This window comes from Podarcis muralis, chromosome 1 (genome assembly GCF_964188315.1).
Source record: "Podarcis muralis chromosome 1, rPodMur119.hap1.1, whole genome shotgun sequence".
In the NCBI taxonomy this organism is placed as follows: domain Eukaryota; kingdom Metazoa; phylum Chordata; class Lepidosauria; order Squamata; family Lacertidae; genus Podarcis; species Podarcis muralis.
Window position 1 is genome coordinate 57,631,316 of NC_135655.1, and position 25,845 is coordinate 57,657,160.

Below are 25,845 nucleotides of genomic sequence, written 5' to 3' on the forward strand. Positions count from 1 at the left end.
GATCCAGAAAGTCATTTTATTTATAAACATCTGTTGAGAAGAAATTAATTGAAATGTGTTTTGTGTATGAGCTGTTTTTACTGTTAACTGCAGGCATTCCATATTAGTTTGTCAACCAAGCAAAACACTTTCTTGCATTAGCTAAGCATTAAAAGCCAAAATTGTTTGAGTTTCTCAAGTAAGGTTAAGGCTACATTTAATCCTAGAGATTTGACACTGCATGTGTACTCAGAAGTCCTGTTGGATTCAGTGATGCTTACTCACAGGTAAGTGAGGTAAGGACTGCAGCCTTAACCTCCGAATTGAAGGTTCCATGAGAGTAACAGTGCATACAGGGTGATTCTACACAAACAAATCTTCCTTGTTTCACTTTGAAGGATATGCGTTCATACATGCAGCTTCCATGAACATCAAATTCATCAGAGAATTTTTAAAAAATCATTAAAAAAATCCAGATTGGGGTTAATTTTAGTTCTCTAATTTGCACCAGTATAACCAGTATAATAAATACGTTTTCATGCACCTGTTTGCAGTGGCGTAGCGTGGGGGGTGCAGGGGGGGCCGGCCGCACCGGGCGCAACATCTGGGGTTAGGGCAAATCCACAGGTTAGGGGGCGCAAATCCACGGGTTAGGGGGCGCAAATCCACGGGTTAGGGGGCGCAAATTACTTGCCTTGCCCCGGGTGCTGACAACCCACGCTACGCCACTGCCTGTTTGTGACATGCACTCAATATATTTTAGGGGTACACTTAAAAAAGTATTGTGTAAAGAAGTCCTTAGCAGAATATTCAGAAGTGCAGGGTCTGTAATTCTTAGTCCAGTTCTTTGGTGCTTTTCAACAGAAGGAGGCTGGGAGAATTTGTTTTGCCTCATCTTCCAAAACAAGATGCAGCTTTAACTTTTTTTTAAATAATAATTTTTATTCATTTTCAATAAAAAACCAACTAATTATTTACAAATCATACAAAATCATATCAAATCACAATACAAACAATATGGCCCATTATATATTCCGAATTCAAAATTTTCAAATGGGGGCCTTCCCATGTTCTGAATTTCAGGAGATAATGTCTTTCATTTATTTTCTGCTCTCTTCGTTGTTGTTTTCCCATTTTCTAAGATCTTGACCATCCTCATATTCTCAATCAGTCAGTCAGATTTAACTTTTGCCAATCCACGAAAGACAGTTAGCAGTAATGCTGCTAATATAGAATCTATTTGTTTAATTTCCTTGGAATTGAATTGAATAATAATTGCTTATGACAAACAAACAAAAAGAGCAGAATTTGTAAACTGTAAACTTAAGACATATTGTTCTTACGACTTGGTCCTTATGAGTCAGTGGGCAAGTAAGTCCGCTCCAGCTGCTTTAAAATTCATGTAATATTCATTTCTTAAGAAGTGCATGGCATTTCTGTATGCAAGAAAATGAAAGGATTGTGAGCCATGAACGAAGGTCTTAATTTTCTTGAAAAATCAGAAAATAAAATCTTATTTGCCCATATTTACACTATTTACACTATAGCAATATTTTTATTTGGCTATAAATAATGAAAACGTTTTAACCCTTTCTCCCAGTGTATTCTTCTCTAAGGGCATTTAAAGTCTCTTTAAGAAAATAAATAAGGAAACGTAAAACATTTTTTCCTCCATCCAGCTAGTGAATCACGAGTGCCTAGCTGGCACCATTGGTGGTGCGTACAGGTATCCTAACAAGATATTTTGGACCCAGTACATTGTATGTGAATTGGGTCTTCTGTCACAAGCACAACAGAGGACACAAAAACTTTACCCTCTTTTTTGGGTGGCGTGGAGTTCCCAGAAATAAATCAACACCCCCACAGAAATAATGAGATGTCTGACAGATGGAATGTAAACTAGTGAAGCAAAAAATCTCATAGTGTTGTAAAACTATGTTACTGTTTGGCAGGTTAATTTATGCTGGCAATGCTACATTCAGCTCAAGGTGAGTTGTGGTATTTCAGGTGGTTGGCGGGAGCATGCATCCAAAGAGATTGTAACATTTACAGCAAGCAAGGTTCAGGTGCCCATGCTTGAATTAATTCATGATTCAGTGGTTAAAAAGCAAACAGTGTCTCCATTTGCTGGTTATTTATTTATACCTCACGATGACCGCAGCAACGTTACCACCACAAAGTGTGTTCTCCTTCATGGAGAGCATGGGTTGCGGTGGGGGCTGACAAGACACTCCAAAATTGTGGGGCGGGCTAATTGACCTTGCTATGCCTGTCATGGCATCATCTGCTCTTGGGGCAAGGGCCTGGTAGGAATTTTGTCCTTCTGGCTGATTGGCTGGGGCCATTTGGTTTTTGCCTACTGTGTAGCAAATCGTCACAACTTGTAAGGTTGCGGTTAGGCATTGGTTTTTGGTTTGGTTGGTTGAGGGGCATGGATTGGCTGTGCCTGCCCCTCTAATGCTGCTGCTGCAAGGGTATTCCGTTAAAGGAATACAGGGGCTCACCACTGCTTTTGTCCGAACCCTGTCAAGGGGTTAGGGCCACGTAAGAGCCCCTGGGTGCATTTGGGGAGGGCTGAGGGCAGGTTCCCTGTTCTGTCGCTATCCCCGAAATGTATTCCCCTTTTCTGACTTTCGCAGGCTTGTGAAATGTCACTCTGTCCCCACCGGGGGCAGATAGTCGCAACCAATGCCTAAGCAACCACACACATTTTGTATTTTAATAAAGTTGTGGTAAAATTATGCCAAAAACCTTAAACAAAAATTCTGTGTGATGTGTGAGTTATTTGGGGTGACTTGGGGACCTTGACATGCAACTCATAAACTGCCACCCTTTTTTTCTGAGTAGAAATGATTTGACATGAACATACCCATTTTAGTATTATTCAAACAGAAACAATCCACACCCCAAAACCCCAGTGATACCCTCACCCCATGGGAATTTTGGCATCATCCCAACCTTCATTTCCCTACAAAACAAAGCAAGACAAAGCCAATACGACACAGCAAGATGCTGGATAAAAACACCGGACTACACTGCAGAGTTCTCATACACTACTCTCTCTCAACACCCCCTCTGGCCCAATATTAGTACTGTATTGCAACACTGGGCCACTTTCCAGGGCTGATGTAGCCCATGCTTTAAATAAAAAGAAGCATGTGAAATGTTTCCCCCGTTTTTCTTATTTCCCTTAATTTAGTACATCATAAATGTACCGTGTTAGTTTTCTGAAGGGCATTAATAAAGCCATTTGGAAAAGTGTAATATATGAACATATGTACATGAGAGGGGAGGAAGGCAACCGTACATTCAGCAAATAGCTCCATCAATCAGGTGTAAAAAATAAATAAACAAATAAAAGTGAATAGCCTATTCCATTTAGCTGTATTTCAGATAAACGTGCAGCATGATGAATTGAAGTTGCTCTGTAAGTAAGTTTAAAAGTTCTTAAACGTCAAGGATAGATATCAGCATAGTTCATGGCTTATTGGCTGTAATTTTGTTTGAGCTTTGCTCATGAAGGTGTAAAGCTTTATCTTACTTTCTCATTCCAGGATGCCTTTCCTCTCTGTTCACGCTCCTGACATTTATGGAGTCTGCAAATGGGAAAGGCAGCTGCAAATGAGAACACCATGCTGCTTCATAGTCAGAAGCAATGTGTGGATGGAGCAATGTCAGAGATGGGCTATAAATCTCCCTTTTCACCTTAGGTGTCATGGTGCAATTGTAAGTTTTAAAGAGCCACAAGAAGTAGAAATCCTGTGTTGAATCTGGCAACCAGTTAGTATAGCAAGAAATAAGTGAGCCAAGGAAGCTATAGATTTTAACATATTAGATTCATTTAATTGTGTTCAATTGGGTTTATTCACACTGCAGAGGAGCATGACAGTGTGATCCTATATAATATATTTAGTCAGAGGTAAGTCACTTTGAGTTCAATAGGACATTCTCCTAGTAAGTATATGTAGGATTGCAGCCTTACACATAATAATTGGTTCATTTACGCTACAAAGGTATGCTATTTTTGGGATGTGTATGAAAGTTCCGTTTATGTAATGTAGATGAAAAAATAGTTCACACCAGAAGTGTTTTACGGTCCTCCTCTTAATAGAAGCACACTACTCTCTCTTTTTCTTTTTCTTTTTGTGAAAGTGAACTTGCATTATAAAAGTCAGCTATGAATTTTATTTCTTCAACTTTGTATTGACTTTGAAGAGGAGTTTCTCTTCTGTTCACTGTGTCCTTTACTCCCTCTAGCAGTGAGTTAGAGACCAGTAAATCATAGGAATAGCTATGGTCTGGTGGATATGATTCACAGAATTGACTTAATTATCCTTTCCCCTCCATGGAAAAGAGAGGTCAGCTGGAGAATGGCAAACAGAGGTGTGTGTGTGTGTGTGTGTGTGTGTGTGTGTGTGCGTGCGCTCATAGCAAACTCAGGACTAGCAGTATCATAGTGCTGTCAAGATGGCGAACTCTAGAGGTGCTAGTGATATTTTTGTGAATACATTTCATATCAGTTGGGAGAAGTGAAAATACATCAATGCATGCTTATTCCAGTGCTTGCTGGGGGTGCAAGGGGTGCAGAGCCCATGGGTGGTGAATTCTGGGGGGTGCCTGGCACTGAACCGGTCTAAGCTCTTAACTATCTACCTGTTATGAAACAATAATTTTGATCAAGCTAGAAAAACAAAATACGTATATACCTAGGTATTACTGAAATGTATACCTACTGTTTCACTAAAGGACTTTCGACTTTGTGCGCTCATTTACCAAAGACGTGCCGCACCAGCACTTGTCATTCACAACGGCGGCGCTTGTCAGACTCAACAATGGTGCTTGTCATTCACGACGGTGCTGTGCACATGAAATTAACTCTTACATCAAAATATTATGTTACGTATTGTATTGAGCTGCTATGTCGCAGCGGGGTCAGCGGCACCTTTGACACGACTGATGTTTCTCCTAAGTAGGTGCCTAAACAATACTTATAACTTTAAGTGTGGTGGTGTTGTATACTTAAGTATAAGTGTATATAAATGAGCAAATAAAAAAAGTTTGTTTCTTTTTCCTCCCTTCTTTTGTAAACAAGAGATAAGGCGTAAGCGTAGTGTCTGACATAACCATAATAAAAGTTAATTTGGGGACTAAACTAAATTTGGGGGTGCTGGGCATATCTTTGCACCCCGGTGGCGCATATGCTAAAGACAGCGCTGTTGCTTATTCCCCTTTATTTCTTCCATGGCATTTGTGCTCTGTATGTATCAGTGCAGATTCGCTGCTGAGGTTGACTGTGGATGTGTGATCAATCCATGCAACTGAGTTTATTGGTTTACAGTTCGCTTTTGGTTTACACTGTACCCCTTTTGAGCTATTAAAAACATTTTAAATGAACATCACAGTGGCAGAGTCCTCCTGCTCCCTTGTACATTCATTATAAGGGGTTGTATCCAATGTTAGTCATAACTCAGAGGGATTAATTTCATTGGGTTTCCACTCTGTAGGTAGATACAACCCATTATACATACAACCCATGTTCATGTCCTGCATGTAACCTTTCCATGGCCATCAGGTTGGTTACTATGGAAACAGAATGCTGAATATCTGGGCCTTGGTTCTGATCCAATAGGGCTCTTCTTCTGTTCTTACCTTTGCATGTGCAGGCTCCCTACACACACAATGAATATACAAAGAAAGAGAGGAACCTGCTGCTGTGATGCTGCCCCAACCTGTGCTCATTTAATCTTTTCATAGCAAAAAAGGGATTTCTGCCATGTTTGAATACTTCCTTAGTCAACGCGTTTGCATCTGTGTCTTCAGCAGTGCTGGTGCTGAGTTGTCCCATGACATCATCTTTAAACTTGCACATTTCCTTTGCAGATTGTTTCTTATATCAGCAACAACACTTACACAACTGTAAGTACAAAACAGCTATACAACCTCCAAGGGTTTCTGATTGGCCAGGACATCTTAATTCACTGTTGCTCACTTTCACATGATTGAAAATATGGCTCTGTAGCTGTACTTGTTGTGGGTACAGCTTCAAGATAAATATCCATAGTAGACAGTACTTTATTTGAAGAAGAAGAAAAATCATGCAATATGTTCATTTAACTCGGTTTCTATAATGTATTTTTTAAATATTCTACTGCAAGATTGAGTTGTTTGTTTCCTGCAAGGGCTTCTAAATGCTTTCTGCACACTTTGATTATAAAACTATAATCATTTCTGTTACTTGATTTCTCTAAATGTTCTTAATAATATTATAAATGGTAATGAACTGAAGTTGTGATTAGAATAACATTTTTGCCTGTCATATCACTGTTTCTGGGGTGGATATATTTCAGCTATTACTCTGCCCAGTCAATGGGCAGCAAATTCACTTTCCCCTCTAAACTCGCAGTCCTAATCTATTTTATTTATGTGGCATTCCTATGACCTCTTACCTAGGAGTAATTCCCATTGAACTAAATGGGACTTCGGAGTAGGCATGTGTAGGGTCATGGTGTTGGTATTTCTGCATGTTCACAGTTTAGACAGAAACAGATTAAAATCTGAATAAATACACTTCTACATAATTATTCATTTGTTATCCCTGAAGCGTGTTTCATGTAAACAATTCATGTGGGGCTTGGGTTCAGTGTTCTTGTGAGCAGAACACTCAGGGGATGCTCCCACTAGAGGAACAGAATAAGGCATTTTTTTTTTGTTTTCTTCTTCAGCCTCCTCCTGGATGACATTGGAGGGGAAAGTCCACTTTCTTCGGCTGGATCCTCTGTATGTCAGTCCTTCTATGTGCTGAATGAGATGGGAACCATAAGTATTTCAAATGCACAGCAAAAGAATCCCCATCTCATATCCACTGAATCCAGTTCAGTGAATGATTTATTCAGAAGCCTTTATGTGGTCTGTTTTGAGTACCTCCCTTCCTCTCCAATGGTGCCGGGATAGAATCTATATGGTGTGAGCCCCAATGAAATAGACTTGATGAATCTTCCCTGCATATCTGCTATAGTAGGCGAGTTATTCTTTTCAGTTACCACTTGTGGTTCATTCATATGTGAGCTTCTTTTTCTTTTGAGCTAACTGTGATAGCCAGCACATGCTGGAAGGTTCAAGAGACCAGTCTTATAACCTGTTATTTGCAGTCAACACACGTGAAATGTGCTTCTGTCGGCAATCATAATTCACCACAAAACAATCCAGGAATGGTACTGTAGGAAGGCAAGGAGGATGGGTGTTGTGCTATAAAACTATAACACAAATAATGATAATCTGTAGGGGATGGAAACAGCCCACAAAGGGTATGCATTATCTCTTCATTTAATATATATTAGAAATGTTTCACAACCACTACTTTAAATTGTAACATTCAGGAGCACTGTTCAATTCAAAAGTCATTTCTAAAATGTTAGATAAATGAGTTCCTGTTATAGCTCTGACAGAATTGAAGCCCAAACGTCACTGTGAAACTAGAGAAGTACAACAAAACTTCTAGGAGGAATAAAACCTTAAGGGGTAATCACCCCAAATAGCTTAGTAATAATTGTGAATGCCCAGTAACTAGGTATCCATTGGGGGGGGGGGAATCAAATAAGGAGGGTTGGGAAATGGAATGTGTAGCCTTATTGCAGTTCACCGATTGGGTCTGCGTTGCTCCGGGACAGGAGGAAGGAAGTCAAAATGACACCGAGTTGGTTCAAAGAAAGAGTTTATTCTGCTCTCCGGATAGCAGAAGGCACTTGCGTGATCAAGTCCACAGCAAGTCCAAAGAAATGACAAGTTTCATGCAGTATTTATATCCTCCAGGCACCCTCTCCCTCCTCCCCTCAGAGCCCTACCACGTCAGCCTATGTACGCGGGTTGACATCACATATGTTCCTGCTCTGGCACTCTTAACCTTAAAAGGGATTTCCTTCCTGCACTCCTGACCATAAAAGGATATTCCTGTTCCTACTCCTATCTTGGAGCAAGAGGTCACTACTTCCGAGAACATGCTCTGGCGTTAGTCCCAGACTTGGGTCTCTGCATCATTTGTGGTCAGAACATAAGATATGTCTGTGTCTGTTCTACTGGTAGAGTCAAGGCCAGTCTTGCCGTCAAACTGATAAGGGAGAGAGCTGTGTTCTTGTTTTGCATTTGCTCAACGGCTGAAGTTTATGCATTTTAGCTAAGGAGAAATGGGGATTTTGGTGCAGTTTAAAAACTGCCTGCACAGTCAGTTTTTGGGTTTTGGAAACCCATTCCTTCAAATGGAATATTGTATCCTGGAAGGCTGAATGACAGTCTGGGAACCAGAACAGGAGCACTCTGCACTACACCATTTTGTTGCCGATCCCTCTTGGTAGAAATTAATTGACAATTGCATAAAATTAAAATTAAAAAAAGTTTTTAAAAAATTAATTGACAAGTGCATAAATCCCTGAGGCCTTCCACAGTTGCAGGTTATCGAGGCTGAGGTCAGCAACATAGTCCTGCTGTCCTCTTCTCCATGCATGGTTTGTATTCATGGAGAAAGGTTGAACTTTCTGTCTCCTATTAATGTGTTTATGTAAGGAAAGCACCAAGTGACGGAAGATTCTTGGAGTGCCAATAAACATGGACAGGGATTTAGAAAAGGTTTTTGCCCACTCTTTTAATAATGTGTATGTGGAAGCAATTATTCATCTATTTAAGATGGATGTAATAAGTTTTTATTACTTCTCAGTGGTGAAAGAGGAAGTTAAGTCCCCGTAATGTGAGGCTGGGTTGGGATTATAGAATTATGTAATATTTTATGTACGTTTTTAAACATCTCAAGGCTATTTGTATAACGAGAGCAGGAGGTGGCATTGCAGGGCCTCTCCATTGGCTCTGCTGAATGAACAACATGCCTCTCCCTCAACCATCAGCAGCTATTCCTCCATCAAGTTACATCAGAGGATGAGACTCAGGAATGCAGGTCCCCTCCACTGGCTCTGCTGAAAGACCAGCAGTGTTTAGTTCCCCCTTTTCAAACTTTTTCGTTCCTTTTGTTCACTGCAAAATCACTGTGACTAAGAACTAGTGCCTGAGCTTGCTTTTTTCATCCTACCTTCCAGTCTCTTACCCTTTTGTGTCCTGGCTCTCAGACTGTGAGCTTGAGGGCAGGGCTGCTGTGGGAGCCTTTTTACAACAACAACAACAACAACAACAACAACAACAACAACAACAATTAGAGATATTATAGATCAGGGGTGGCCAACTCCCAAGAAGCTACGATCTCACAGAGTTAAAAACTGGCAGTAATCTACCCCCCTTTTTGGGGGGTTCATGTCAAAGTTCTTGAGCTTTTTTTAGGGGAGTTTCTTTGGGGGAGACAGTGATCTACCACAAACATTCAGTGATCTAACGGTAGATCACGATCTACTGTTGAATGTGCCTGTTATAGATTATTTACTGTTTGTGTAATGAGAAAGTCCTTTCACTTGTACTTATAGTAGATTTTGCCAGTGGATATTCTGTTGGAAACAAAGGAAGAATCCCCTGAATGCCTTGATTTCACATACTTAGCAACTCTAGCCTTGCATATCTCATTGATATAGTCCACTTGTAGGTGGACAATAAAAAATACTTTCCTCTTGGTCAGAGAGTAAAACTAAGTAAATGCACAAATATAAAATTAATAAGCATCTGTGATTCTTTAACACTAGGGACCTGGGCTTGGGCAGAATACCTCCTGTAAGCTTTTTATAGTCTATTATGTTAGAAATGTTATTTAATCCCTTATGCCCTTTCCTTTTCCAGCATTTTAAAGCCTTTTCATATTTTAATATCAAAGTATAGGCTGAGAGTACAGACTTGAAAGATAATGTGCTTTAGCAAAAGCAAAAATTCATGGGGAATGGGCGAAGGAATAATTTTGTAAAGAAAGATTATTTCACCCAATATGCATAAAGACAGTAGAAAGCATTTTTAAAACAAAAGGGCAAAGCACTGTTATTTCTCATAATGAAATATGCAGTACTTTCCTTATTCTGCAACAGTGTTAGAAAGCCAGGTGCCAAATGGCTCCTTAAACCAGGCTTTCAGTCACCAAAATGGAATGTCTAGTTGCCATTTTGGGCAAGATGGCTCTAAAGTCTTATTTTTCAAATGATGGACTGACTGTGATTGATTATCAGTTAAACATCTGGCTAGTTCAGATGACACCTTGAGCTAGGTTAAAAACTTAGAAGCTCAAAGAAGAAAAGCCACTTTATCCAGGGACAGTCCATATGCATACTGGCCTATTCCTACCTCTTTTTCTTAATGGTGACACAGACCATTCATAATATAAGAACACTCTTCATAACTGTAAGCAGGGCAGTGGGGCAGGGTAAGTATAAACAAGCTACAACAACTGACTATAACCAAGGGTCATCTTGTTGAACCCCCTACATTACTCAGAGAGGGTGGGGAGGGGTATTACACCACCCTTCTGAATAATACCCCTCCCCATCCTCTCACTTTGTATAAGGGTCTGGTGACTTCTGTTTCAGTGTATCTGAAGAAGTGTGCATGCACATGAAAGCTCATACCAATAACAAACTTAGTTGGTCTCTAAGGTGCTTCTGGAAGGAATTTTTTTATTTTGTTTCGACTGCAGCAGGCCAACACAGCTACCTACCTGTATCTAAAATGAAAAGTTTTACAGGAAAGCTGTTTTGTGATAGAGTATAGCCTTGAAATTGTATAAATAGGATCCTGTTGTCCCTGAAATGAAGACGGTACTGGAGATGTTAAGATGAGGAATTATTAAAATGATGCAATGAAGATGGCACCTATTAATTTGTGTTTGGAGGTATACTGTAATCCCTCATTTTATACTCATTCGACTTGAGTGATTTCAATCATATGTGGTTGAAGGCGGGCTGATTGAAATCACACAAGTCAAACTCCAAGGAAGGGTTTGCTTGGGGTTACCCAGGGCGAAAAGAGCTTTTAAGATCTCTGCCTTGCTTTGGGATACCATTGCGAGATCTCATGGTACAATCCTACTGGAATAGAACAAAGGTGTATGTAATCCAGCATTCTCTTTCTCACTGTGGCCAACCACAGTGGATGAAATTTGATATTGCCTATGAGTGAAACTATAGTTGTCAATCATTTTGTGTGTGGGGTTCATTCCCAGCCTCTGCACCCATTGGCGGAACACATATAAACATGTCCTGCCCCACCCTTTCTGGGTTCAGCACCATTTGTGTGTGTACTATTGTGCATCATTTGGATGTGTGTTAATCGGTTGTTGCCTGTTCAAATATATGTTCTTGCCAAGGTGATGTGAATGTAGGAGGTGTATTTGTAGGGGGAAATTGGATGGAGAAACCTTTCCTTTGTTTACCAGTTCTCCCTGCAAATGCCATCTCACCTGCCAATCATTTCCCCATCTCACAGCCTAGCCTCAGAAAGCTGTCAGGGGGCTTTTGCATGAAAAGGAGGCAAGCCTTTTTTTGGAACCCCGTGTTTATGTCATAATGTATCATTCAGTCTTAAGGTTCCTGCTAGCTTCAGTTTTTTTAAACCAGTAACTAACTGTGATTCTCTATTACCTTTAACAATAACATAATGATAAAATATAGAGAAATAATAATTTATAATAAAAATTAAAAACACCACACACTTTGAAATCCAGGAAAACAAATATATGAGCTCTATAGCTGTTATCAAATTACCTGAAAGAAAAGGAACTCCTAATAATTCATGTCATCATTGTTTGGTAGCTGGTCTAGTCTTTTGTCTTCATTGAAGTAGGTAAGACAATAAAGAGCAGGATAAGGGAAGAAAGGGGGAAGGGGCAAGGAACATTGTTGTGGTAAGTGCCAATGAGGCAAGCAGTTCATGGCATATAAATCACAGGAGCAATATCTTACGTCACTATAGTTGTCATCTAAGAAAGGTGTTTTGTATATACTAATATACAAAATACTAGAGATAGTATTCACGAATGAGTCCTGCCAGCACAAAGATTCCCTCCTGTGCAATGGAACTCCCCTCCCCCGCATGCCCTGCTCCCTCTAAACATCACCAGGTGGCTGAGGGAACCCCTAGAACAGATTTAAGGGTACGTGGGGGGAGAAGGAGAAGAGGAGAACATCCCATAGTGCAGGCAGAAATCCGTGTGCTGGTGGAATCATTGCCTTACCACTGGTATTGAATTCCAACCTAGGAGTTCCACTCTCCAGTCATCAAAAGCCACCTTGAAGGTCTCTGGAATGAAAAGTGGGATTAAAACATTGTAAATGAATAAGACATTCAGTGGAGAGTTGAATTTCTAAGTAAATTATTAAATACCCATTCTCTCCTGGCTGATCAAGCAACACAGTTTCTCTGTAGCCCAGCTGTTTTTGTATTCAGCAGGGGGCACTACTGTAATTTGTACCTGAAATATATGCTCCTTTATCAGATACATGTGAGAATCAACAGTGGGCCATGTATGAGAGAACTTCTGTTCTCTAGCATCAGGAGATAAAGACCAGGTGGTATAGAGGATGTGAGGTAGCATGTGTGCTATGAGCTACGGAAGAACCTTTGGACTTGTAAAGCTACTCTCGTACCTGAGGCAAGTGCCTCCGATTTATATTTCCAGGACAAGAAAATGCAAATGTTAGCACCATCACTAAAATCAAGTGGAGTTTAGTTCTTTAGATCTAAACTTTTGCATTGGTTGCATTTTAAAAGCTTTAAGGAAAAGAAAGTATTTTAAGAAGATGTTATTAAAAAGTTTAAAAATAATACTCAGCAAGTTTTATAAATTAGAGGCATAGTTGTTTCTGTGCCGAACTACTCATTTGTGTGCTCTCAGAGTATGCCAATCTGCTAGCTAGAATGAACAATTTAAATTTCTTTCTCGTGCTGGTGTTCATCACATCTTAATGATGTGTTAATGCAATTCTGTAACATTTGCAGTAACATTGTTTAGTAAATCTGCACCACTAATGTATCAATATATTGCAATAGAAATAAAATCCTTCTCTCTGTGTGTATTTAATGAAGATTGAAGCCAGCATTTAATATGTTTATTCCCGTAATGCAAAAGATTGGATTACAAAAACACCTATTCTTCATTTACACTCTTAGTGCCACTGTTTCTATAAATCTTGGAGTTTGCAGAGAAAGCAATTATGTCTGAATCCATTTCTGGCCTGATTTGTGCACAATGTTAAATCATAGTTAAAAGTAAATTGGGGTTTAATGTGAATGAACAGCGTGCTGATGAAAGCTGGAAGGGAAAAAAACCAAAGGCTGGTTTAGCATTATATGTGAACTGTTGCTTGAATTCTGTTTCTCTTCAAACAAACCACAAGCAAAAATTCAAGATTTGTTCTTTGTCTTACCACTTGGTTTACTTGGGGAAAAGAGGCCACATCTGCTATTGGTAAGCCAACCTCTGGTTTGCTGCCTCCTGGCTTTGGAAAGAGCAAGTTCAACAGATAAACCACAGAACCTAGGACTTGCCAATCAGAAGGTCGGAAGTTCGAATCCCCGTGACAGGGTGAGCTCCCGTTGCTCGGTCCCTGCTCCTGCCAACCTAGCAGTTCGAAAGCACGTCAAAGCGCAAGTAGATAAATAGGTACTGCTCCGGCAGGAAGGTAAACGGCGTTTCCGTGTGCTTCTCTGGTTCGCCAGAAGCGGCTTTGTCATGCTGGCCACATGACCGGGAAGCATGTACGCCGGCTCACTCGGCCAATAAAGCGATATGAGCGCCGCAACCCCAGAGTCGGCCACGACTGGACCTAATGGTCAGGGGTCCCTTTACCTTTACCTTTACCGGAATAAACTATGATTGAAAATTGTGTGCAAACCATCATCATCATCAACCTTTTATTCGACCGTCAGTCAGAAAAAAGTACATTTGTCAATACACAGTTAAAACATCCAGGAAGATTTTAGAACTTAGCCAACACTAAAATGGGCTAAACAGATAGCCCCATATGTGTGCAAACTGGACCACAAGAAACAAAAGTCTGCCTTTTACTTTCTTTCTCCCCTCTGATTTTTTCCTAGCAAGCCTCCTTAAATGTGTTTTCAGGCCATGAGTGATGGGGTCATTTACTAAAAGATGACTCAGTGTGATAAAACAATTATGAAAATGTTTTCACAAGGTTGTCTTTGAGCCAGCCCTTGAGTACAAAGTATTATATCTATCTCAAGTTCTGACACTGGTTAATGTCAATGATGTGTCTATGTCACAGATAGCCAAACTATGGCTTACCGAGGCCACACAAACATGCAGAGTCCCGTAGAAGCTTTTACAGCTAAATGACTCCACTCTGCTCTCTCTCTTTTACATTCGTACCACACAAACAAACTGCAGCTCATTATTAGCTGTGGTTCAAAGATACACTAAGCCAGACCTTCATTTACCGTAGTTCATGGTAGCGCAGGAGTAAAGAAGAATGCAGAGGAGCAAAGTGAATGCAGGCTGCTTGTCAGGAGTCCACATTTTCATGCGGTCCTGGTAAGCCATAGTTTGGCCTACCATAATGTGTGAACCAGGCCATTGTGTACTTATATATGACAAAGGAGGAACAACTTCTTTCTGTCCAAATTCTCCAGATGTCGTGGACTGGCTGGATGCCATGGAGTGGTGGGAGGCACCAGCTAGGAAACCCATAGGGGAAGAAGGCTGGGGGCCAGGGGACTGGTGGTGGGATGATGATGAGTAATCAGAAGGAGCAGGAGCAGACTGTGAGGAAGAGGTGTTGGAAGCAGGAGAGGTAATAGGGTTGGGTGATCAGGAAGAAGCGGGATTCAGAGGCTAGAGAGGAGGAGGGCAGAGATGAGGCCAGCTGCCGAAGAGTCCAGGGAGTCTCCCTCTCCTCTTGCGACCAGCTCCCCCCCCCCGTCTCCCAGAACATGCAGAGGAATGAAAAGAGCAGAGGAGAGATTGGTTGTGTGCAGCCACAGTCTCTGATTGCTTGGGAGGAAAACCTTGGAATAAAGCATTAACTTCACTGACAGTGTTTTTTATTGCTGACCTACACCTGACTCCGGCTCCTGATATCACATTATGAATAATTCGATAAATCTTTGGAAATATGGGGCATAAATGTATTAAATAAACTAAACTTGTCTATTTGATTCCTCTTAGTTTAAGAGTGTGCTCCCCTTTGCAAATATATTCAGCGTAAGTCATGAATATTGCGCAGCTCAGTTCTACTTCTGTAGGCTGTGCAAATGCGATTTACCCCCCTCTTCACTGGAGTTCCCATTGAACTATGCATCCAAGCTGCTTTTTATGGAGGGAGAAAACTGATATTTAAAATAGCTTTTGACTTCTAGCCATGTTGAAGTTTGCTTTATCTTTTTAAATGGTGCAGGCGGTCCAAAAAATTTTTCATTTGTCTGTGGGAGAACAGAGAAGCCAGTGCAGTGTTTATGCTCTCTGTTGAATTTAAGGGACAATACTTCAGAGAGCTGTATTAATCCACAACTCATTGAAGCATACTAAAATGAAATATCCCCTCGAGGAATTCTCTGCTCAAAAGAAAGCCAATGTAAATTGATTTCTTCTCAAACACAGAATTTCAAAGCAATGTTTTAACATGTATTATTAAATATGGATTTATTATATCTGAAATAACTGCATACAAGATAGCATTGCTCGAATGTATAAAACTGTTACCACAAATAAGATCATTTTACAATATTGGCAAAGTACACAGCAAACAGCTGCTACTGTTAATTACCTTTATTTTGTCTGTGAGTCCTGGAAGATCTGCTTCTTGCCTTGCAGGCCTCTTCCACCTGGCTTGGGAGGGTAGGACCCTGACTGACACCAGATGTTTTGGGACTACAATTCCCATCATCCCTGACCACTGAGAATATGAGAATGGGCCTTTCCTGTGGTGGCTCCCTGTTTGTGGAATGCTCTCCCCAGGGAGGCTTTCCTGGGGCCTTCATTACATATCTTTAGGCGCCAAGTGAAAACATTTCTCTGTAATCAAGTTATTGTGGGAGTGGGTGTTACTAGTTTGTTTTTGTTTTATTATGTATTTTGTGTTGCAAAATCACCCTACGATCTCCAGGTATACAAATTTAATAATTAAATAATAAACCTTACAAAAGTTGGTCATTGTCATTATAATTTGCACTTTAGGAATAGGGAACAGAGTCTGAGACACTAGACCACTGAATACATGCAAGGAACGTACGTTTGTGGGGAGCCAGCAGGATCATGGCTTCAGTCCCCACCCGGATGTATGCATGTTAGTTCTGAAAGTCTGCATAGACCTTGTCCATATGAATGAACATAGGGGCTCCTGCTACAATCCTGGTCCTTACCCTCACATACATTACTTGAATGACTGAAGAAACTACTATTGATCATTGGCCATATTGCTGCCGGTGTTGCTGCTGCGGCTGCTTCTATTTATTGAAATAATCATGCAAGCTTGATGTGTTTTATATGATATTTCAATAGCCGATTAACTTTTAGTTGTTTTCTATAATGGCCGTTAACTATGTGGGTGTTTACAGATAGATAAACAGATAGACAAATAAATATACTTTTGCCATGGCTTTGAAAAGGACAAATCTAACATGATATGGACTGCATGCTATTCTTCCAATGTTCTTATTAAAGAAATCAGGCTGAAATATACATGGGCATTATACCATGTTTTCCATCCTCTGTCACATTTTATTAAACTGCAAATGTTTTTATATCTCAGTTACACTGGTTTGACTGATAAATAGAAATAGATAAAATATTTATATAGATTTTAAAAAACCCAACCCTACTCCCTTTCTGCTGCCTGAACTACATTCAGAATTTAACCTATATAATTTGATTTTGACTTTGTCTATTTTAGTCAAATGCAGTAAGAGGTGCTGAACATGCCTCGCAGTCCAACGTCAAGTGAAGATGAGATGGCTCAGAGTTTTTCAGACTATTCAGTGGAATCTGAATCGGACAGCTCCAAAGAAGAAACCATTTACGATACTATCAGGGCTACCGCAGAGAAGCCAAGTAGCAGAATGGAAGACTCCAAGAGCAATACATTAGTGATGCGGATTATAATACCTGACCTACAGCAGACGGTAAGGTGAACTCCATTAAAAAGTTTATTGACCAAGGCCATACATCAGATTTGAGCTGAAGTAGTCAATTAAACTATGTCAGAGTCTGGTCAGGATGTTTAATGATTAAAGCATGTAGATAGTAGTTCTGTCATGTAGAATCATAGAAGCATAAACTGAAGCTATAGGGTATGGCAATAATTTTAGAGCAGTTTTGTTTTCTACATTAACTAAGATGGAATGCGTAATGTACCTTGTGCATGTTACTTTGGTAAGTAGACTGAAAATCATTATGGCGTGCATTCTTTCATTTGCTCATTCATATCTGGCAAGAAGAGGCTATCAAGAATACAGGGAGTTAAATCCTCACCTTTTGTGGATGTTTCTATGCATATTCCCTCTGTTCATGTACATGTTTTTCCAATATGTTTTCAAAGGGATTGAGATGTAGATTTTGAACTCTTTAAAAATCCTAAATGAAAGGATTCTATGTTCTGATTCTTTAATCTCTATTTCTCAGAATTACTCCTTAGCCACTGGAATTCAATAAAAATTAACAAAAATGAAATGAGGAATGTGGTTTTCTTACCCCTAAGTGATGGGTAGTGCAAGAACCATCTGGTGAGATGGAAGGGTACTTTGGGCTGACAGGAAATATGTGTATGTCCTCATTAATTTTCTATTTTAGTCACAGATTTAGTGCTGCAAGAATCATTACTTTAATTGATTATGGTATTTTAAAAAGTAAATAAAATAAAATAATTATGTATATCAGAAATAAGTTAGGAAAAAGATTAGGACAACACAGTGGAACCTCGGGTTACGGCAGGGATCTGTTCCGGAGGCCCCGCCGCAACTAAAAACGATGCATCGCATCTGTGCATGTGCAATTTAGTATGATTTAGCTCTTCTGCGCGTGCGCGAACGGTGCAAACCTGGAAGTAACCCGTTCTGGTACTTCTTGGTTTGCGCCTGTCTCAAGCCGAGGGTGACATAAACCAGAGGCAACGTAACCTGAGGCTCCACTGTAGTGACATTTGGTTTTATTCAATACAGGCATGGTTGGGGACTTGAAACTAAATTCACAGTAAACTGGGGGATAAATGGAGGGCACAATTAAGTGTTTTTTAGTCTTATTGATTTCAGAGAGGGAGATTTGGGCATGTGTATAACTCTCCCATTGAAACCAGTGAGATGCCAAAGTGCACAGGGTAGCGGGACTACAAAATCCCAACATCATTTTAATCTCTTATGTTCACCTTATCAGTTTTAGCCTTGACTATTTGCCAGGAGTTAATTATTGCCTTTACCTGGAACTGTGACCTGTGCTAGATCACCATTAATTCTCTGGAAACAATTTTCCGGTTGCCTACATTTGCATTTTACAACTATCTGGTAGATGTGACACATTATAATATCGTCTGCTATTCCACCACATTGTTTCATTATTTTCCCCTTTTTTGACTAAAACGGTTAGTCTGGCAAAATATACTGTAAATTATGTTGATGTAGACAGAATGAGTGCTCTCTTCTAGCTAAAAGCAGTGTCTTATCTCTTAGGTGGCATTCAGTGCTGCAGAATCTGAGAGTCAAATTAGATATGACAGATATGGGTGGGTTTTGTTTTTTTTTAACATTAAAAGGTGCACATAGGTGTAGGGAGCTAAATCCTTCTCCTGCCTTGCCTCCTACTAGTAGTACATTTTTCCGCTTTTCCCAGATTTGAAGTAATTGACTGTGGACAGGTAGCTGGGAAAGCAGTGTCTTCATCTCTGCACCCCTTTTAATGTAAAAAAATTGGATCCTCATATGCTTTATATGTGAATGAGGCAAACACATGAATAAACAATTGTGGTTGCTTTTTTCCACATCTAGTTTGATGCTGAGAGTTCAGTGTTTGCCCCAGAGGCATAGGGGTGTTCCAGGTTCCGGCCTGAGACAGGGGATGTGTTGCTTTTTCCTGCTGTCTGTAGAGAAGTACCATCTGGCATGTTGTGTCTGTTTTCTTTCCCATACATTGATGATGTGGCTGGACAAGAGAGGGAAAAGAAGAGAATCGGTCCACAGCCATTTCACTGCAGGGTGAATAGAAAGCAATGTGGTTTTTAAATTTTTTTTATTTAAATCGATTTTTTAAAATTTAAATTGGATTTTTAAAATAAAATGTTTCTAGGGGAAAATCTTTCTAAAGATAGTTTTCTCTTTAAGTTACATTATAGTCCAAAGGCTATTCATCAGGAAATAAGGATTTGTTTTAAGTTTTTCATGTGTGCTAAAACTCAGTCTAAGTTTTTTTTTAAATTGTTTAACCACATCAGTTAACAAATATAGATATATATGCTATAATGTTATTGTTTTAGTTAAATAAATTGTTTAAATTGTTATTAAGGAAATGATTGTTTTTCTCCTTCCAATAAAGCACAGCAGAAAAGTTGTCCAAATATAAACAGTTAACTTTTAAACCTCACAATAATTTCATAATTATCGGTCTATGTATTTCTAATAGTATAACCAAATCAGTAATTTTTGATATAACTGTAAAAACTGCTCTGAAAATTTATTATTCCAAAAATGAAACCTTCCTCTAGTTGTAAATATTAAGATGACACCAGCAAGAATAAGTTTTTCTGTTAAAAAAAAAAGATTTAAATCAAATCTTATTGACTAGTGATTTAAATTGATTTGATTTAAATCAAATCCCCCCTGTTTCACTGGTTATTCCATTTAATGGGAATCAAATGGCTCTGACTTGTTAGATCATGTAGAAGTAATATCTGGTGACCTCCCTTGCTGAGGAGCAGGAGTCGGTGGCATGGCAATGCTGTACCATTATCTTCCTGACAGGGATGGTGCAGGCTGGGATGGATTTAGGACTGTGCAAGTCGTGTGCCAAAACTGCAGGAGGCAGTGGAAGACAGGAGTGCCTGGCGTGCTCTGGTCCATGGGGTCACGAAGCGTCGGACACGACTAAACGACTAAACAACAACAAAAGTGCTGTGCAGGGACATGGGTGGTGCTGTGGGTTAAACCACAGAGCCTAGGACTTGCTGATCAGAAGGTCGGCGGTTCGAATCTCCGCGACGGGGTGAGCTCCCATTGCTCAGTCCCTGCTCCTGCCCACCTAGCAGTTCAAAAGCACGTCAAACTGCAAGTAGATAAATAGGTACCGCTCTGGCGGGAAGGTAAATGGCATTTCCGTGCACTGCTCTGGTTCGCCAGAAGCAGCTTAGTCATGCTGGCCACATGACCCGGAAGCTGTACACCAGCTCCCTCGGCCAATAAAGCAAGATGAGCGCTGCAATCCCCGAGTCGGTCACGACTGGACCTAATGGTCAGGGGTCCCTTTACCTTTACCTTTACCTTTACAGATGTGCATGCACCAAGAGCTGAGCTGATGGGGTGCCGTCTCAAAACCTAGCGTGGCTTTGGACAGGAGGCACAAGAGCTCTGGCAGTTCCTAGAGTCTTCCTTCCCAAAGCCGAGTTAGTACTTTCCCAGCCCTGCCTTTGGGATGACAGCACGAGTGGGGTGGGGTGCCAAATTTTGGCCTTGTACAAGATGCTGTAGTACTCAAATCTGCCACTGAGGCAGGGACACAGCAGTGGCAAGGTAGAGGCTGAATGGGTGCAGTGGTGAAACCAATCCCTTTCAGCTGCCAGTGTGCCTGCAAAGCCCCCCACTGCCCAGTTAGGCACCAGTGACCCTGCTGTTGGCAGGACTGCAGTGTGGCCCTGCCCTGGCCCTGCCCCCCAGTTGCTCCTGATGTAAAATTTTCAACTATAAGCAGTTGCCTCCTTTGGTAGTAGTCCTTGTGGGACAAAAGGAATATGATCCACAGGGCTCCTAGTTTATCAGTGCTTTTCAAATATACTGGGAGTTGAATGGGCAAGGCTTCCAGTGCTTCAGGCTGGCATTGCACATTCCATGCAGCTGAAGATCCTGGTCTGCTACTGCATAGTAGGGCCCCTTCACCAACACTATCATCTTCCATTCAGAGATACAGATACTTGGCAGCTTTTGTGTGCAGCCTGTTCCAGTCCGGAGGCCAGCTGTCATGCTGCAACCCAAGCTGGGTGGGGGAGGAAGCTGGTCCCCATTATTGCAGAAGCTATGGAGCAGTTATAGTTGAGAACAGCACATCCTGAAATGGAGCTGATGGCCACTGGTCCCTGGGGTGCTACAGGCTTACTTGCTCTAAGACTCTCCTTTGACCACTTTGTATAGTCATGATTTGTGACCTTATATCTTAATAACAAGTTTGATATTTAATCCAGCTTTAACAGAGTAGGCCCACTGAAATTTAAGGGGCTTAATTTAGGCATGTTCAGAGTCTACTCTGAGTAAAACTTAGTTGAATGTCACCCCAATAGTTTAGCCAGTCATTCTACAAATCTTCAGCTGAAGTCCATGCCAGATTTTACAACAGTTGATGTAGATGCAGTCTCTTACTACTTGAGGAAAGCCTGATAAGTTGTACTTAACCTTTAAAAAGACTGCATGTTTTCTAAGCAGCATGTTATAATTCAACTTGCACTGCTCTCTAAATTACAATGATTATATCTGAGCAGCAATCACACTGGAAAGTTAGTAGCCACACAGTTTCCATACCACAGTTGTTCTTCAAGCAAGACGATTCAGATACAGTGGTACCTCGGGTTACATACACTTCAGGTTACATACGCTTCAGGTTACAGACTCCGCTAACCCAGAAATAGTGCTTCAGGTTAAGAACTTTGCTTCAGGATGAGAACACAAATCGTGCTCTGGCGGCGCGGCGGCAGCAGGAGGCCCCATTAGCTTAAGTGGTGCTTCAGGTTAAGAACAGTTTCAGGTTAAGTACAGATCTCTGGAACGAATTAAGTACTTAACCGGAGGTACCACTGTAACACAATTGTTATTCTTCTTGTTAATATTACTGTACTGTGCAACATACTCAAAACACCTAACCACAATTCTGCTGTCCTATCCACTGACAGTGGAATTTCTTTCTCGAGTAGTAATTGACATTGTTTTACTCTCTCTTTTGCCTGCAGACACTGACAGTAGTTCACTGGCCACGTCAAACATTTTTTTTCCTGTAGTTTAGACACAGCTATTCCATGGAGGGGTTATGTCTGCCAGCAAACATATTCATATATCACTACATTAAATGGACTGCCTGCCTAGAGGTTAATAAGGGCTGTTCAATATGTATGCCAAGGTGAAAATCATATTTGAGGAAGGTAGAAAGCCTAGGCTGGAATCCAAAGTTCCTCTTCCACTTATTATTTTCTTTTTGCTGGTAGTTCCCGCAGGTAAGATAAAAATCAAATCCTCTACCATGTGAGGAAGTGGAACGTGATACACAAGTTTAATGTACAACTAAGTTATATGTATAGCTTGCGTAAAGCTTGCTCATCCTCAGGCAAAACTGCCTAGTCTTTCTACTTCTGTCACAGTTCTGTGGATCCAGCCATATACTGATCCTACTTAAATCAAAACCATTTCCTTTTTCCATGGAATGCCCTTGGAAATGGAAGCAAGAGAATGTCATCATATCACGTCATTTCCCAGGAGTATTTAAGGTTTCTGGTTTTGGTGTGTGGTGCAGCAGTAGGCCAGCAGCAGCAGCAGAGCTGCCAGTTTGCTGATTATGACTGATTGATTTAGAAAGCTACCACCTGCTGGCTAACTTCTCTCACTAGGAACTCCTTCTCTGGGCATCTGATTTACCAGAATTCTACTGGATGTGCAGGGAAAGAGGACAACAGTTCATGCAGTGCTGGAAATATCATAGCGTCCCAAATGAAAGAGTACTTAGACTTCTTACATTGCCAGATTTTGGGTGTAAAATTGATAGTTACATTCACGTAACATGTGGCAAGTATAAAAAAACCTATTAATTGTGATATATATATATATATATATATATATATATATATATATATATATATAATCTCAGAAAGAGAGGAAGGAATTATGGCAGAAAGTGAGGAGGAATTAAAGAACCTTTTAATGAGGGTGAAAGAGGAGAGTGCAAAATATGGTCTGAAACTCAACAACAAAAAAACTAAGATCCATGGCCACTGGGCCCATCACCTCCTAGCAAATAGAAGGGGAAGAAATGGAGGCAGTGAGAGATTTTACTTTCTTGGGCTCCATGATCACTGCAGATGGTGACAGCAGTCACGAAATTAAAAGACGCCTGCTTCTTGGGAGAAAAGCAATGACAAACCTAGACAGCATCTTAAAAAGCAGACATCACCATGCCAACAAAGGTCCGTATAGTTAAAGCTATGGTTTTCCCAGTAGTGATGTATGGAAGTGAGAGTTGGACCATAAAGAAGGCTGATCGCCAAAGAATTGATGCTTTTGAATTATGGTGCTGGAGGAGACTCTTGAGAGTCCCATGGACTGCAAGAAGATCAAACCTCTCCATTCTTAAGGAAATCAGCCCTGAGTGCTCACTGGAAGGACAGATTGTGAAGCTGAGGCTCCAAAACTTTGGCCACCTCATGAGAAGAGAAGACTCCCTGGAAATGACCCTGATGTTGGAAAAGATTGAGGGCACAAGGAGAAGGGGATGACAGAGGATAAGATGGCTGGACAGTGTTCTCGTAGCTACCAGCATGAATTTGACCAAACTGCGGGAGGCAGTGGAAGACAGGAGTGCCTGGCATGCCCTGTCCATGGGGTCACGAAGAGTCGGACACGACTAAACGAATAAAAAACAACATAATTTCAGCAGCAGTTTCCTTAATGGCCTACTGCTATAATTTTTTTAGTATTGATTAACTTGTTTTAATGAACAATTAATTATTAAAATGAATGGGTTGTATCTAACTAAATTATACTCAGAGTAGAACCATTGAAATTACTGAACCTAAGTTAGTCCTGTCCCTTAACTTCAATGGGTCTGCTCTGAGTAGGACTAACAATGGATACAACACCCAGAAACAACAGTTATAAATACAACACCCAAGGATAATTATTATAAATAATGAAAACTAAAAATGAAATATTTTAATTTCCATTGATTTTATTTCAAGTTAATTCCCATTTTATGCTTTAAACTTCACATCTCTCACTATCCATCTATGATGTAAAAACTTGAGGCAGAGTATTTCTACCAATGTCAAAGGCCGTTTCTTATAATTCTGCTACTGAAAGACACTCTGAAACAAATCAATGCAGAGAAGCATTTTGGAGACAGCTTTACATCTGTATTCATGAGCAATCAACTCATTGATAGATGCATTAATGTATGATACGTATTATTGCAGCATCTGCTCAGCTGTATATTTTCCTGCTATATCATTAGCGGTATTTCTTCAATTTTGGTTTGAAAAGTAATTAGCAGAACCTAAAGCACAGCCTAATATCCCTTAAACAGAAATTTGTAAGCACTTATAGTATTCCAAATGGATGACCATAATATATCCAATGCAGCTCATAATGTCATGAGCGTATACTGCAATGTCAATTCAAATTAGCTGCAGTCTCTGTGGGCACACAGGCCTTGTTAGCAGCAGCAGAACAAGGAGGGCTGTATGTAGATGCATACTCAACTATAGCTGGTGGTGCAACTTTTAGTCATGAGCTAGTGCACCTGCGTACTTGCTGCTTGGCAGATTTGGACAATAAGTACAGACTTCCCTTTTCCTTGGCTACCACTCAATCATGGAATCCTGATATTACATACGAACTGCATCATTGTAGTCACCATATCACAGTATTTGTCTAGTTTACATATGGAAATGCTTGTATACTGAAAATGTTCATATATTACCTTTAATAGCATCTAATGTGAATCAGAAACTTTAAATATGATATGTCTAGGTAAAGGAGAAAAATATGAAATATGTCATTATTTATCTCTTGCGGGATGGACAAGATTGTTTGTTTTATATAAAGCATCAGCATTTATATTAAATAATTAAAGAGGTACACACCATATTTAGCAGCCCTGATAATTTATGTGAATTGATTTATGTTTTGTGTGTATTAATTGCCTTTTCTACTTTTTTGTGTTTTTCAGAAGTGTATTAGATTTAATCCTGAAGCTTCTGTATGGGTAGCAAAACAGCGAATTCTTTGCACATTGAATCAAAGTTTGAAAGATGTTCTCAATTATGGCTTGTTTCAGCCTGCGAACAATGGGAGAGATGGGAAATTTTTGGATGAAGAAAGACTTCTTATGGAATACCCACAGCCTGTAAACAAGGGTGTTCCAACCTTAGAGGTATTTTAATGAACAATCATTTATTTAAGGTTTGTGTACCAACAGTATGAAGGTTGTTGTTGATTTTAATTTATTAACTGCCCTTCACCCTAAGGTACTTGTATAATGTATATACAGAAGACTCACATCCTGGTACTCTGAAGCTGTTTTGAGTGGGGAGAGAGACAGTGGCGTAGCGTGGGTTGTCAGCACCCGGGGCAAGGCAAGTAATTTGCGCCCCCTAACCCGTGGATTTGCGCCCCCTAACCTGTGGATTTGCCCTAACCCCAGATGTTGCGCCCGGTGCGGCCGGCCCCCCCTGCACCCCCCACGCTACGCCACTGGAGAGAGAGGATCTGAGAAAAGTTACAATTGAAATAATGGAGCTAATATGATGGGCATTTACATGGGATCATGCCAAGAATGTCTCTTGCTCTTTGGTAATCCTTGACAAAGTGCTCTAAATTTTGCTTCCAGGACAACCACATTTCCCCATGCTGTTAGTGGCAGCATATACTGTGACCATTTACTCCTCCTGAGCCCTACCTAGCAGGCTATCTGTTCTAAACAATGTGCAACATCTTCAGCCTTAGCACCAGGCAGGCAAAATCATTCAGTGTGCCTGCTTGTCACCAACCCAATTT

The 25,845-nt window shown here is 40.4% G+C and overlaps 1 protein-coding gene across 5 annotated transcripts in view; it reads left to right on the forward strand.

Moving 5' to 3' along the window:
- Positions 1-25,845, forward strand: part of SHANK2 (SH3 and multiple ankyrin repeat domains 2) — a 330,073-nt gene that overhangs the window by 34,234 nt on the left and 269,994 nt on the right. For all 5 annotated transcript variants that reach the window (XM_028728438.2, XM_077929335.1, XM_028728444.2 and 2 more), the window contains exons 2-3: positions 16,794-17,022; positions 25,019-25,222. In XM_028728438.2, coding sequence (XP_028584271.2) covers positions 16,819-17,022; positions 25,019-25,222 — 408 coding nt within the window. In that variant the 5' untranslated portion in view covers positions 16,794-16,818. The remainder of the gene's footprint in view (positions 1-16,793; positions 17,023-25,018; positions 25,223-25,845) is intronic.